Here is a 14,799-nt window from a genome sequence, read left to right as displayed (position 1 = left end):
CATCAGCCGCAGGCTAGTGCCTGCACTACCTGCTGCCAGCCTTGACCACTGCCAGAAAGAAACTTGAGGCTGAAGCCGAGCCCAAGGCACAGCCTCTCCCATTACCAATGAGTGCCACAGCAACCAGATCATTGCGGGGAGGGGAGCCCCCCCCGAGGGTACTTGGCATTCCAGCCCCACACTGGTGCCCAAACTGACCAGGCCAGACACATGCACGTGCGTTGGCACACACACCTTGGAGGTGTAGAAAAGAACCCCATCCACAACAGCTTGTGTCTCAAGCAGTGGCTTGGGGGAGGCAGTGAGGATCAAGGAGGGCAGTGAAGGAGGGTGAAGAGCCTGCAGTAACTTGATCCACTGGAGGGCCCAGGGCCCTGGACAAGTCTGGAGGGCTAGCAGGCCCTGATGGCTGTAGACTGGGCAGGGGGAAAGGTGCCATAGAGCACTGTGGGGACAGAAGGGAGCCAAGGGCCAGGCAGATGCTCCAGGACAAGGAGAGGCCACAGTGTTGAGACCTTAGCTTGGGGGCTTTGACTGTGAGGCTCCATGTGCAGGGGCGTGAGGCTGGTGCCCCTCCTTTCCCCTGGGCACCTGAAAGCCAGGGTGGGCAGGCCTTGGGTACCTGGCTTGGTAGGGGCAGGTCCCTGGATAGCATCATGACTTGGGCCCACATGGTGCCATCCCGGGCAGTGGTGCTGGCCTGAGGCCAGGCCTGTCCCCAGCCCCCACCAAACAAGGCCCCAGCACCCTAGGGAGCATCGACATTCCAGGGCGCCCCTGACCTCCAGTTCCCAAATGCGAGGTGGGCAGAACCAACTGGGCCGTGGCCACTGTGTTTCCTGCTCTAAAACAATGGAGCAAGGGCTGAGAAGATGGCTTAATGGTAGAGTGCCTGCCTAGCATACATGAGTACGTGAAGCCCTGGGTTTGATTCCTGAGTACCCCATACACAGAAAAACCAGAAATGGCGCTGTGTGTCCAGCAAAGGAAGCCCAGGCCCTCAGGATTGGCAAATTAACAAAACCAAAACAGCCCAGCTAGCTGGGTCTGGGCAACATCCCCCGCCCCGGCCCCAGGCCGTGCGCCTCGGGGCGGAGCCTGCGCTGGCCACGCCCCCCTCCGACCCCACTGCAGCGCGTGACGCGGGTGCGCGGTTCCTGGCGGTTCGGGTGGTTCCGCGGCGGACAGGCTTATGGCGGCGGCGGCCGGGGTAGCGGCCGGCCCCGCCGGGCCCGAGCCCATGCCGAGCTACGCGCAGCTGGTGCAGCGAGGCTGGGGCAGCGCGCTGGCGGCGGCGCGGGGCTGCACGGACTGCGGCTGGGGCCTGGTGCGCCGCGGCCTGGCGGAGCACGCGCACCTGGCGCCTCCCGAGCTGCTGCTGCTGGCGCTCGGCGCGCTCGGCTGGACAGCGCTGCGCTCTGTGGCCACTGCGCGCCTCTTTCGGGTCAGTGCGGCCTCTGGGCTGCAGCGGGGGGGCAGGGGTGCGGGGACCCAGGGAGGTGTGAGGGCCTAGGCCGCATCGCACTTTCTGTGTTCCAGGGCCGTTTAGGGGCGCAGAAATGTGGGGGCCTGCGAGGTCTCTGCCCGCGGGCCTGGACCGGGCATCTCGGGTCCTCCTAGGCCGGAGGGTGCGGTGGGTGAACTGAAGGCCGCATGGCTCGGTGTTGGGGGCTTGGGGACCTAGATCCAGGCCCTTCTCGCTTAGCTTGGGGACACCGCGACGGGCCGTGAGCTGTGTGGGCGGTGCAGATCTGGGGATCCAGGACTGGACCGAGACCCGGAGGCCCCCACGGGACACCGCCGAAGGCCTGAGTGACCCTGTTGTGACTTTGGCGCACCCTGCCCTGAGGAGGGGTCTTCTCGGCAGGTGTTGAACCACTGGCTCCTGGGAGCAGGCTGGGGGGGGGGGCAGTGCTGCAGGGCCAGTGACCAGCGCCAACAAAGGACCTTTCTGTGCCAGCCAAGGAGAGGCTGGGCCCGGCTGGGCAAAACGGGGTGATGTCCGGCAGCCACTGCGCCCACCCTCGTCTTTGCGTCACGGGTGAGGGGACCACGAGCACCTCCGCCTGGAAGACGCTGGGGTTGCCCCTCTGTCCGGACCCCAGGCCGCTGTGGAGCACGGGGTCCCACCTTCCCAGCGGAGGGGACCCCTGCGCCCTGGGTCCCAGGGTCCTCCCGCAGGGTGGCGAGCGTGCCGCCCCGCCTTTGCACACAAGTGGGTGGAGCGGTGGCACTTTCTCTGGAGCCCATCTTGGCAGAAGCCTAGTTGCTGGAGCTAAAAATTTAGTAGGAGCCTCTGGTCTCCATGGCAACCACAGGCACCGCACCGCCTCAGCTCCCTCTCACCGGGAAGGGAGCAGGGTTTCGCTGGTGGCCACGCCCACCCGTCCTCCTGACTGACATCTTCCTGGGACCCTCTATCTTCTCCCCCAAGTTCACAAGTATCCCCTCTTGGGCACTCACGTGCGGTCCAGCTCGTGGGGCCCCCTCCACTTTCCCCTTACAGGTCAGTTCACCTGCTCCTCCTCCCCAACCCCAGCCCTGTGACCTCAGACCCCCTGGTTCCCAAGCTCAAGCGGCCCCCTCCCCAGACAGCCGAACAGCTGGGAGCTAAGTTTAGCTCTTGGCTGCCATACTTGGAGTCCGATTACTCCAGGCGGGTATGGGGGCCTCCCCATGCTGCCTGTCTTGGAGAGTCCCTGTCTCAGTTTCCTGATCTTAGGTACTGACCGCTATCCCCCTCTCCAACAGCCCCTGGCCAAGCGGTGCCGCCTCCAGCCCAGAGATGCTGCCAAGCTGCCCGAGAGCGCCTGGAAGTTTCTGTTCTACCTGGGCTGCTGGACCTACAGCACCTACCTGCTCTTTGGCACCGACTACCCCTTCTTCCATGACCCACCCTCCACCTTCTATGGTAGGGGCCCTGTCCACGGGGGGGGGGGGCAGGGGCCAACCTTAGGGGACATGCAGAACCCTCCCCCCACTCTGGACACTGATCAGAGACAGACATGATATCTTCAATGACCTGGGGTCAGAAAAGGAGACATCAGGCCCTACTGGGCGCAGAGGTGGTTTCCTGGGGGTAGTAACCCTCTTGTGAGCCAAGATGAGCCTTGCACAGGTGCTAAGGCCCTGAGGTGCACCCCCCCCCAAGAGCCCCATAAAGACCACAGAGGGCACATCCCAGACTCGATGTTATCGGGATGGGCTCTGTAGGTGGTGACTCGTACCACACACACGTTTTCTAAAACACAGGAAGGGTGGCACAAGCTCAGCTTTCCTTGGTGTGGACTGCCCTGGGTTGCTCTCAAGTTTTGTGATGTGTAGATGTGCAGTTATTGAGTACCTACCCCATGTTGGCTGTGCCGGTAGCAGAGCCCCGGGCCTGGGGTGGGCTTGGCCATGGCTGAGCCATATTCTGTCCTAAGTACTGGTTGTATAACCTGAGATTTGGGGCCAGGGCCCTGAGAGGAGGAGGGTAGAGGTGGGGTATAGGGGCAGGTGAGGAAGTAGCTCTGGCTGGATGGTTTCAGCAGGGCTGGGGGGACTTGGTCCTGACTCCTAGGTGGTTTACACTTTGTGTGTGTGCCAGTCCTGGGGCTTGAACTCGGCCTGGGTGCTGTCCCTCAACTTCTTTTGCTCAAAGCTAGCATTCTACCATTTGAGTCACAGCACCACTTCCAGCTTTTTCTGAGTAGTTTATTAGAGAGAAGGGTTTCATGGATTTTCCTGCACAGGCTGGCTTTGAACCAAAGTCCTCAGATCCCAGCTTCCTGAGTAGTTAGGACTACTGGCGTGAGCCATGGTGCCCACCTTGGTTTACACTTTTTATTGTGGTAAAAAATTGACACCATAGTGGCTGGGGATATGGCCTAGAGCTCGCCTCGTATACAGGAGGCCCTGGGTTCGATTCCCCAGCACCACATATACAGAAAACGGCCAGAAGTAGCGCTGTGGCTCAAGTGGCAGAGTGCTAGCCTTGAGCAAAAAGAAGCCAGGGACAGTGTTCAGGCCCTGAGTCCAAGGCCCAGGACTGGCCAAAAAAAAAAAAAAAAATTGACACCATGAAGGCTGGGAATGTGGCTGACTAGCATGAATGAAGCCCTGGGTTCAATTCCTCAGTACCACAAACATAGAAAAAGCCAGAAGTGGCGTCGTAGCTCAAGTGGTAGAGAGCTGGCCTTGAGCAAAAGAAGCTCAGGTACAGTGCTCAGGCCCTGAGTTCAAGATCCAGGACTTGCCAAAAGAAAAAAAAATTGACATCATGAAAACCACTTTAGCGAAGACAAAAAGACCCCACAGAGTGACCGTCAAGGATGCTCAGAACTCTTTCTCTCCCTGGGGCTAAGCTGCGGTGTAAGGCCCTTGTGGGTTGGTTTCCTGCCCAGCCACACCCCAGGTCTTAATCACTGACAGGAGGCAGAATAGGGTTTCTGAGGGGGCTGTGTGGAGTTTCGGCTTTGCAAGATGAACGAGTCTGGATGGAGTGGCCAGGGTGATCTGTGGACAGTACCCAAGCGTGGACAGTGCCCACGTGTGCACAGTACCCAGTGTGGACAGTGCCTATGTGTGCATGGTACCCGAGCGTGGACAATGCCCCAGTATGCATGGTACCCGAGCGTGGACAGTGCCCCAGTGTGCATGGTACCCGAGCGTGCACAGTGCCCCAGTGTGCATGGTACCCGAGCGCGGACAGTGCCCCAGTGTGCATGGTACCCGAGCGTGCACAGTGCCAGAGCATGCAGATCGCTTCTGAGCCACTGCCCACATTTGCCATGCTGGAGGAACAGCTTGGGGCCAGAGGCCTGGGAAGTGCAGGGGCCTGAGTTCCAACCCCAGCACCACCATGGGGAACTAAGCACTTGTGTACCTAGCGATGTGTTATTATTTGATTTAAGAGACCAGGTCTTGCTCTGTGGCCCATGCTGACCCTGAACTCTGGGCCTAGACGGCCCTCCAGCCTCCAGCAGCTGGGACCACAGCTGCCCTGGAGTAAGAACTAACGCTTTCTGTTTTCTGGTTGTTCTGGGTTTGAACTCAGGGCCTCACACTTTCAGGTAGGTGCTCTGCTCCTGAGCCATTCCTCAACCCTTTTAAAAAGCTAAGCCAGCATCATTTCCTCAAGTAGTGGGGAGCACCCTCTGTGAGCCCTCCCATGATTCCATGCCCCCAACCCCTGGAAGCCAGTAATTTGCTTCCTGTCTCTGTAGACTTGTGGTTCTGGGTCTTTATTGTATTTTGATTTATGTGTACATGTGTGCAGAGTGTAGTGCTGAAAGCCAGCCTCTTTCCTCCCTGGCCTCCCTTCCTCTCCAGCCTCCCCCCTTACCTCCTCCCCAGCCTCCCTCCCCCCAGCCTCCCTCCTCCTGTAAATGACATCATTTTGTCCTTTTGGGGGGATGTGTCAGTCCTATAGTTTGAACTCTGTGACTAGGTGCTGCCCATGAGCTTTTCGCTCAAGGCTAGAGCTCTACCACTTTGAGCCATAGCACCACTTCTGGTTTTCCGGTGGTTCATTCCAGATGAGTCTCCTGGACTTTGCTGCCCAGGCTGGCTTTGAACTTTGATCCTCACATCTCAGCCTCCTGAGTAGCTGGGATGACAGGTGCCAGCTTCATTTTATCCTTGCTGTGCAGCAGAGGTAGGCAGCCTCTGCCTCCTCACGCTGGAGATCCAGGCATGGCCCCAGGCCTGGCTTGAGGTGACTTTTTTTTTTGCACCCCTGATCCCAGGCCCTTCCTGGGGCTCCTCCCTCGGTGTAGTTGGCTGACTGTGCTGGGGCAGCTGTGTGGCCAGTCCTCTCTTCTTGCAGCCCTGCCCACAGCTGCTGTGGATCTGCACTAGGTTTGAATCAGGTTTCACCGTGTCTCCAGGACCCTTTCTGTGGTGGATTTGGAAATTTTCTTTTTTTTCTTTCTGCCAGTCCTGTGGCTTGAACTTGGGAACCGGGCTCTGTTCCTGAGCTTCTTTTTGCTCAAGGCTAGCACTCTACCACTTGAGCCACAGTGCTGCTTTGGCTTTTTCTGTGTTTGTGGTGTTGAGGAATCGAACCCAGGGCTTCATCAGCCACGTCCCCAGGTGGATTCGGAAATTTAACCCTGTTGCGTCCGCTGCCCCTGCACGCGATACTTGTTACAGCACCGTGTCATCAATCTGTATAGCTTCTTGGCCTGTCACAGGCTCTGACCCCAGAAGAGCAGCTAGGCTCAGACCTGGAAAGGGGGCTGTGATGGCACTGAAGCCCCTCAGTGCACTCAGATGGGGTGGGGGACAGTGGAAACCTCATTCCTTCTGCACTCCTGCAGGTGCAGGCCAATGCAAAGTGGGGGGGGGGCTGCCCCCAAAGGCCAGAGCTCTAACCCTGCGGGGCTCACCCCTGCCCCCTTCATCTGGTCTGATGTCCAAGGAGCCGTACACCTGTTCTTTCTTTCTCCCCCTTCTTCCTGTCCTTGTGAATGGATCTGCATCTGTGTGGCCAGGGTCTGTAGCTCATACCTGAGCTTCCTTCTTCCCAGCTGTGTCATTTTCCATAGTACTGTTGTGTTCCTGTCCACCGGACATGTGGCTACTCCCCACTTTGGGCTGCTGGGAACAGGGGTGCTGAGGACAGAGGTGTGTTAGCAGACCCTCTGCCTGCCTCTGAGACAGGGTCTTGCTGTATATGTGCAGTCCAGGATAGCCTAGAACCCACCGTTCTCCTGCCTCAACTTCCCCAGTGCTGGGGAGCACAGGTGCAGCCCCGCCCCAGCTTCCAGTCTCCTTGTGGCAGTGGGCCTGCCCAGCAGAGGGGCTGGGAAGCAGGGACGGTGCTACCTAGAGCTGGAGAAGGATATGGGGGCAGGGGGCACCCACAGACACAGAGGCCAGGACCAGTAGCCCCAGACTGAGGTCAGACCACTGTTTTTTTTGGCAGAGGAGTGAGATTTGGCCATGGAATCTGGTGATCAAGGCCAAGGAGAGGAGGAGGCGGGGGACACCCCACCACAGCCACAGGGGTCCAAAAGGAGGGGGAGGCAGGGCTGCTGGGGAGACCATGTGCTCAAGTGAACCCTTTCTGCTATCTGCTGCAACTTGCTAGAAATTTTATCCTGCCCCTCCCCCCAAAGGAAGACCTAGTAACATCAAGCGATGAGTAATAATTGGGAGCAGTCAGCCAGCGGTGCGTAGGGGTCGTGGGGTCATGGTGGGGATGCCCAAAGGCCCCCAGACCCCCTTCTATGAGGCTTGGCTCTCTGCAGACTGGACACCAGGCATGGCAGTGCCCCGGGACATTGCGGCCGCCTACCTGCTGCAGGGCAGTTTCTACGGCCACTCCATCTACGCCACCCTGTACATGGACACCTGGCGCAAAGACTCGGTGGTCATGCTGCTCCACCATGTGGTGGCCCTGCTTCTCATCGTGGCCTCCTATGCCTTCCGGTGAGTGCAGAGGGCCTGAGGCCAACTGTGGGGGGGGGGGAGGGCTGGGGGAGGACCAGCGTCTGAGGTCCCTGTGGGCTTGGTGGGAAGGGCCAGGAGGATGGATGTGACCCCTCTTCTCCATCACAGGCCCTTTTTCTCCGCCCTGTTGACCCCATTCTTTCTTTGTTTTTGTTGGTTGTGGGGCTTCAGCTCTGTGCCTGGGTGCCATCCATGAGCACTTTCGCTCAAAGCTAGTACTCTGCCTCTTGAGCCACAGCACCACTTCCAGCTTTTCTGAGTAGTTTATTTGAGATAAGAATCTCAGGGGGACCTTTCTGCTTGGGCTGGCTTAGAACTGTGATCTTCAGACCTCAGCATCTTGAGTAGCTGGGATTACAGGGGTGAGTCATGGGTGCCCAGCTCTGTTGTCACCTTTGAACAGGGACCCTGGCATTGTAGAACCCTCCCTCGGGGGTAGCCAGGTGGGGTGCTAGCATTCACAGGAGCTGGGAAGATCGTGAGCCAGGGGATTGAGGCAGCCATGGGAGGCCAGCACCACCCCAGCAGACACTCCAGAGCCTACCTGAAAAGTAGAGAAATCAGAAATAAGACAGGCGCGACCCACACATTGGAGCCCGCATGAACACATGGCCCCGGAGTTCAAGTCCAGTGTAAGAAAGGAGGGCGGCCAAGGGAGGGCAGGGCCAGGACGGGATCAGGTGGGGCCTGGGGCCTGGGGTACAGGCCAGCACCGCCCCATGCCTGCGGAGGGGTACACTGGTGGGACAGGGAGTAGGGGCCTGACCCCAGCAGCTCTGCAGGTCTGCTGGCCATGCCCCCCCCAGCCCGCAGGCCACACCCCATCATTCCGCAAGAAGCCACGTCCCTTCCAGCCCTATCTGCCAGTCCCACCCTGCCCCACCAGGTACCACAATGTGGGCATCCTCGTGCTCTTCCTGCACGACATCAGCGACGTGCAGCTGGAGTTCACCAAGCTCAACACCTACTTCAAGGCCCGCGGTGGCTCCTTCCACCGGCTGCACGCGCTGGTGGCCGACCTGGGCTGCCTCAGCTTCAGCTTCAGCTGGTGAGCGGGCGGGCGGGTGGGCTGGGGGTGGGTGGGGAGGGCGAGGCCAGGCCAGGAAAGGCCTGACTGAGTGGACTGGGCAAGGAAGGAGGCACGGCCTATCAAAGTGGACATGGCCAATCAGAGGAGGTGGGCGGGGCCTGGCGGGGCCGCTGGGCAGCCAGTAAGGTTGGAGGCTAAGTAGTGCAGTGAAGGCGGGAGCATTTTGGTGAGAGAAGGTGGGACCTGGTTCTGGCGACTCCTGGCAGAGCAGGGGCGATGAAGTGGGCATGAGGTGAGAGAGGCCCAAAAGAACTCCAGAAAGTACATCTGGGGCCCGGTGGGCACAGAGGAGGGGACCTGGAAGGGTGGGACTGGGCAGGGACAGGAGATAGGACTGGACACAGGGGCTGAGTGGGTCCCCCATCCCTTTCCCCCTTCCACTCCCCGGGCCCGCCCTGACCCACTTCTCCCCTGCAGGTTCTGGTTCCGTCTCTACTGGTTCCCCCTCAAGGTCCTGTATGCCACCAGCTACTCAAGCCTGATCTCTGTGCCAGATATCCCTTTCTACTTCTTTTTCAACTCCCTCTTGCTGCTGCTCACCATCATGAACATCTACTGGTTCCTGGTGAGTAACTTGGCTCAGGGCAGGCAGTGCCAGTCTTGTCCTGTCCTGGTCCCTGGGTAGAGCCATGGGAACAGCAGGTGCAAAGGGCCTGTGGCAGCAGCACACTGCTGCCAGCAGGGCCTGGGAAAAAGGAGGAAGAGGAAGGAGGAAGGAGGAAGGGTGTGTCTCACCCCACTTCCCCCCACCTTCCACAGTACATCGTGGCTTTCGCTGCCAAGGTGCTGACGGGCCAGATGCGTGAGCTGAAGGACTTGCGGGAGTATGACCCCACCGAACCTGTGAGCCCCAAGCCCAGCAAAGCTGAGTGAGTACAGAGGGCCCCATTCTGGGTCCCTTCATTTAGCGACGCCCGTCCTCCTGGTGGGCTCCATGGCACACCTGGCAACCATATCCTTGGTGGTGCAGGGGGCTGGCACCTGCCCTGGACCCATCCAGACAGAGCTCAGCAAGTGTGTGGATGCCCTGGTGGGCTTCAGGGACAGCCAGGAAGTGAGGGGGAAGGGCCCAGAGAGCAGGAGCAGCTGTGGCCAGGCTGTGACCTCCAGCTTGTCCCAGCACCCAGGCTGTGGGGTTCAGTGGGGTGGCCCTGTGGGGTCCTGGGCTGAGTGGAGGTGATGACCCTTGACACAGTATAGTAGTTGTGGTGAGTGAGCAGGGAAGGGAGGCTGCAGAAAGATCCGGAAACTGCGGGCTAGCCAGTCTCTCTGACTGGACCAGAGGCATGATAGTTTGAGGGAAGTGGCTGGCTCAGAATCCATGACCGGGTCAGAATGGAGGCCAGGAGCCGAGAAGCCAGTGTGTGAATTGTGAGCAAGCTGGTTGCGGTGACTCATCCTATTGTCACTCTTGGCTGCTTGGGAGGCTGCGATCTGGAGGTTGGAGGCCAGCAGCACAGGGAAGGGCACAGGCCCCCCTCCATGGCGGGGCTGTACAGGAGCCAGCCAGGCTGGCTGCCATGGGGTGGGATGGGGGCAGTGCAGAAATCAGGAATCAAGGATGGATAAAACCTTTGGGCTCAAACTAAGGTTTGGTCAAGCAGGCTCAGGCCAGCGCTGTGGGTGTGGGGGTGCTAATGGGGTCTGGCTGGGGGCCAATGCCCAGGGGGCTGCTGAGGTCTTATTTGGGGCATGTTTGATTGTCTTTGTCCCTTGAATGTGAGTTAGGAATTGTGCAGAAAGATCAGTGAGGCCTCCCTGAGGATCCTTCCAGAACATTCCAGATCTTCCAGAGGGACCAGTGGGAGAAGAGGATGGGATGGGAGGACAAGTTTGGTCAGATCTAAAATCAAGAAAAGTTAGACTTGTGCTGTGAATGGACAGACTTATGGTGGACTGATGAGGCAGTCACCGACTGGAACCCCACACCCCAATGTACCCATTCTGACTCCCCTGAGTGCTGAGTGTTGAGCCAGGACATGGGGCATCAGGGGCAGGACCCCTGCTTCTCCTGAGAGCGTAAATCACACAATAGTAACAGTGTCCTGAGGACACCCTTGAACTTGATTCTCTAAGGGTGGCTGGAGTTGGCTGGGTGTAAAATGGAACATGGTCAGAGGGCAAGGCCTCGGGGTCAGAGCACCTGAGAACCATTAAGAGCGGGGGGCTGGGCTGTGGCCCAGAGGCACAGTGTGTGCCTAGCACAGCCAGGATCCCTGCAGAAAGTGAGGGACAGGGACAGAGACAGAGACAGAGGAAAGAAAAAACCTGTCTAAAATCCAAGGTGACCAAGTGCAAGGGATTTTTTTTTTTTTGCCAGTCCTGGGCTTGAACTCAGGACCTGGGCACTGTCCCTGAGCCTCTCTGTGCTCAAGGATAGCACTCTACCACTTGAGCCCTCAGCACCACTTCTGACCTTTTCTGTGTATGTGGTACTGAGGAATCAAACCCAGGGTTTCATGCATGCCAGGCAAGCGCTCCACCACTAGGCCAAACTCACAGCCCCTGATGCTAGGGATTTTTGATGTATGGCAGGCACAGGTGTGTGCCACAAACTGCGTGCCACATGCAGCTGTAGGTGCAAGGGCCCCATGGACGTGTGTGCAGATCCTGGGGGACTCTGCACCATCACTGTGACATTTCTGGAAATCTAGGAAATAGTCTAAATTTTAAAACTTACTTTTGTTTTAAAAGAAGGCAGGTGTGGTCAGGAGAATCACAAGTCCAGGGCCTATGTGGGTCCTGCAGGGAGACCCTGACCTTGACAAGCCAGAGAGACCACAGAGCCATCCCACCAGGTGCGCTGCACCCAGGACTGCTGTGCCCACACGCCCAGGCCCCAGATGAAGGGAACAGTGCCCTAAACCCGAGGCACAGGAGGGAGACACCAGGTGTCTGCCCAGCCGGGTCCCCTGACAGTCTCCAATTCTGTCTGTTTGTCCCAGCATGCAGTCTGCAGGCTGACCTTGGCTTGTGGCCCTGTCCCTCCCAAAGGCTGCCTCATTTACACACACACACACACACACACACACACACACACACACACACACACACGGGACCACCTCATCTAAGAGTCTCAAATTCTGTCTGTTTGTCCCAGCATGCAGTCTGCAGGCTGACCTTGGCTTGTGGCCCTGTCCCTCCCAAAGGCTGCCTCATTTACACACACACACACACACACACACACACACACACACACACACACGGGACCACCTCATCTAAGATCCTTTACTGAATGACACCTGCAAAGACTTTTTCCAGACAAGGTGGGGGGGGGCTGGGGGGGGCTGGGCTTGGACATGCCTTCTAGGCAGGGAGCCTCTGAGGAACTGGGGATCCCAGAGCCCAGGGACTTATCTCAGCCTGCTGAGCTCCACCCAGAGCTGGGGCGGGGGTGGGGGTGGGAGGACGGACAAGAGATGGGTTGCTGAGAATGCTCCAGAAGCAGCAAGAGTGAAATCATGATGCCATCCCTAAGCTAGCCTAAAGAGCAAGAGAGGTCAGGAGCTGGTGGCACACACCTGCCATCCCTCCGAGCTGCCTGGGAGGCTGGGGTTGGGAAAATGGAAGTCTAGACATGCACCTGGATGCATTGGAGGCTTTGAAAAATTAAAGCCGAAAGGACTGTGGGTGGGGCTCAAGTAGAGCTTCTGCCCAACCAATGAATCCAAACCCTGCTACTGCCAAGTGGAAGGGAGGAAGGGAGGAAAGTGAGGGAGGAAGGAAGGACAGCGAAGGAGGATTTCTCAATCCTGCCCTGTGATTACAGGTGAGAACCACCATCACATCACCCACATCTTTTCACCAAATCCTGTAGTTTGCTGATGGAAACAAGGCTTTTTTTTTTTTTTTTTTTTTTTGCCAGTCTTGGGGCTTGAACTCAGGGCCTGAGCACTGTCCCGGGCTTCCTTTACCTCAAGGCTAGCACTCTACCTCCAGCCACAGCGCCACTTCTGGCCGTTTTCTATATATGTGGTGCTGGGGAATCAAACCCAGGGCTTCATGTAAACCAGGCAAGCACTCTTTGCCACTAGGCCATATTCCCAGCCCGGGATGAGGCTTTTTAAAAGCAAATGTGCTTTTAATGAATGAATGAGTGAGTGAGTGCTTAATTCAGTGGTTGTCTGTTAATTCCTGGCTGCTCCCAGCCTCAGTTTTCCTGATCTACCCAGGCAGGCTGGGCTCAGAGGGTGAGGCCCTGAGGTGGGGTGGGAGCAGTGCCTAGGTGGGTGGAGGTGGCCCTGCAGGGCCTCAGGCACAGGATCTGAAATGGGTGTGGGTCAGGCGTGAGTGCAGGCCTGGCTTGGGTGCAAGCTGGGACAAACCTGGGTTGAGACTGTGGGGGCCGGATGCCCCGACCCCAGCCTGACCGCCGCAGCCTCTGGCCCCCAGGAAGCCGCTGAGGAATGGCTTGGTGAAGGACAAGCGCTTCTGAGCCCCGGCCCCGCCCCCAGGACAGGCCCCGCCCCATTGCAGACGACGCCCTGTTGAAGCCACGCCCCAGGACCACGCCCTGGAGGCACGGCTCCGCCTCTCGCTGAAGCCACACCTCCCAGCAAGGCGTGGCCATTTCCTGAAGGCCCCGCTCCGCCTCCGATGGAAGCCACGCCTCCCTGGATGCTTGGCCGCGCCTCCAGATCGCAGGTTGACCCTCACGGGATCCTGGCCACAGCAAGCTCCCTGCTCCTGGTTGCTCCACCCGGGACCTCCGCTCCCCTCTGCTAGGCCTGGACACGCCCCAAGTCCTTGGCTCCGCCCCGGCCTGCTGGTCCGGGCTGCGGCGGACCCCGCACACACTGGCCGGCACTGGGAGCAAGATGCCGCCGCCGCTCCACCTCCTTTTGGTCCTACTGCTGCTCCCGTCAGCCCCCGCCCGTGCCCCAGCGTCCCGGGACCCTGCCGCCACCTTCTTCCGGGCTCTCGGCCTTCGCCATGCACCCCGCGGCGCCTCCAGGCTCCGACCTGTGCCTCCGCTCATGTGGCGCCTGTTCCGCCGCCGCGACACCCTGGAAGCCCGGGCCCGGTGGCGGTGGCCCCCCGCGGTCCCCCTGAGGCCATGCCACGTGGAGGAGCTGGGGGTCGCTGGGAACATCGTGCGCCACATACCGGGCCGTGGTGAGTGTAGTGCGCGATCGTCGGCGGGGGATCCAGGGGCCTTTCTGTCCGACCCAGCCCGTCCCCGGGGATCCCAGTCCTGCGTCGCTTTAGCTCCCCTCCTAAAGGTTACAGCCCCGCGCCTTCCACAGAGGCCCAAGGGCCCAGGCTGACCCTGCCCCATCAAATGGGTGCGCTGGCCCGAACCCGCCTATGGCGGCCCTCGCGTACCCGTTCCCGGCTGTCGAAGCGCGGGCCCCTAGTGGACTACAGCGTGAGCCGGCGTTCTCGTTCCCCAGGTGCGGCGGCTCCGCGCCCAAAGCCCGAGGTGCTGCCTGCCGGGCTGTGCCCCGACTGGACCGTGGCCTTCGACCTGTCGGCGGTGGAACCAGAAGAGGTCCCCAGCCGTGTCCGGCTGGAGCTGCGCTTCACTGTGGGGAGCGCGGACTTAGCGTGCCCCGCGGAAGGCTGGGAGCTGAGCTTGGCGCTGGCAGGCGAGGCGGGCCCGGGCCCGGTGCTGCTGCGCCAGGCCGTGCGCTCCCTGGAGTCTCCGGTGCGCGCCGAGCTGCTGGGCACCGCCTGGGCTGCCAACACCTCGGCGCCACGCAGCCTCCGCCTGGCCCTGGCGCTGCAGCCCCGGGCGCTCGCCGCCTGCGCGCCTCTGGCTGAGGCCTCACTGCTGCTGGTGACCCTGGACCCACGCCGGTGCCGCCCCCCAGCCCGTCCGCGGCGCCAGGCCCAACCGGCCCCGGCTGGCGCCTGCCGTGCCCGCCGACTCTACGTGAGCTTCCGCGAGGTGGGCTGGCACCGCTGGGTCATCGCGCCCCGAGGCTTCCAGGCCAACTACTGCCAGGGCCACTGCGCGCTGCCCGCCACGCTGCCTGCCTCCGGGGGGCCGCCCGCGCTCAACCACGCGGTGCTGCGAGCGCTAGTGCACGGGGCCACCCCGGGTGCCGGCCTGCCCTGCTGCGTGCCCGCGCGCCTGTCGCCCATCTCTGTGCTCTTCTTTGACAACAGCGATAACGTGGTGCTGCGTCACTACGAGGACATGGTGGCTGATGACTGCGGCTGCCGCTGAGCCCAGGGCCCCAGGTGTTCGTGGCCAAGAGCTGCCCACCCCCCTCCACACGGGCATGGTAGAACTGCGGGAGGCGCCCGCGCCCCTGCCCAGCCGGTCC

The 14,799-nt window shown here is 60.2% G+C and overlaps 2 protein-coding genes across 2 annotated transcripts; both read left to right on the top strand.

Annotated features, from left to right (window-relative positions):
* The first annotated feature begins 995 nt into the window (after nucleotides 1–995).
* On the top strand, nucleotides 996–13,040 carry Cers1 (ceramide synthase 1). The gene is made up of 7 exons (XM_048342637.1): nucleotides 996–1,444; nucleotides 2,752–2,911; nucleotides 7,236–7,416; nucleotides 8,324–8,485; nucleotides 8,945–9,092; nucleotides 9,287–9,396; nucleotides 12,920–13,040. The coding sequence occupies exons 1-7, from the start codon at nucleotides 1,193–1,195 to the stop codon at nucleotides 12,960–12,962; spliced, it is 1,056 nt and encodes a 351-aa protein (XP_048198594.1). The 5' UTR covers nucleotides 996–1,192; the 3' UTR covers nucleotides 12,963–13,040.
* Nucleotides 13,041–13,344: 304 nt separating this feature from the next.
* Nucleotides 13,345–14,746, top strand: Gdf1 (growth differentiation factor 1). Its single transcript, XM_048342633.1, has 2 exons — nucleotides 13,345–13,642; nucleotides 13,921–14,746. The coding sequence occupies exons 1-2, from the start codon at nucleotides 13,345–13,347 to the stop codon at nucleotides 14,697–14,699; spliced, it is 1,077 nt and encodes a 358-aa protein (XP_048198590.1). The 3' UTR covers nucleotides 14,700–14,746.
* Nucleotides 14,747–14,799: the final 53 nt, after the last annotated feature.

This window comes from Perognathus longimembris, chromosome 3, assembly GCF_023159225.1.
Source record: "Perognathus longimembris pacificus isolate PPM17 chromosome 3, ASM2315922v1, whole genome shotgun sequence".
Lineage (NCBI taxonomy): Eukaryota > Metazoa > Chordata > Mammalia > Rodentia > Heteromyidae > Perognathus > Perognathus longimembris.
Note: the sequence above shows the minus strand (reverse complement) of the source record. Positions and strands in the feature narration are given on the sequence as shown.

Coding starts and splice junctions, on each gene's coding strand:
- Cers1 (XM_048342637.1), top strand. CDS start 1,193: ATGGCGGCGGCGGCCGGGGTAGCGGCCGGCCCCGCCGGGCCCGAGCCC. Junction 7,417..8,323: donor GTGGCCTCCTATGCCTTCCG/GTGAGTGCAGAG, acceptor CTGCCCCACCAG/GTACCACAATGTGGGCATCC. Junction 9,093..9,286: donor TGAACATCTACTGGTTCCTG/GTGAGTAACTTG, acceptor CACCTTCCACAG/TACATCGTGGCTTTCGCTGC.
- Gdf1 (XM_048342633.1), top strand. CDS start 13,345: ATGCCGCCGCCGCTCCACCTCCTTTTGGTCCTACTGCTGCTCCCGTCA. Junction 13,643..13,920: donor GCGCCACATACCGGGCCGTG/GTGAGTGTAGTG, acceptor CTCGTTCCCCAG/GTGCGGCGGCTCCGCGCCCA.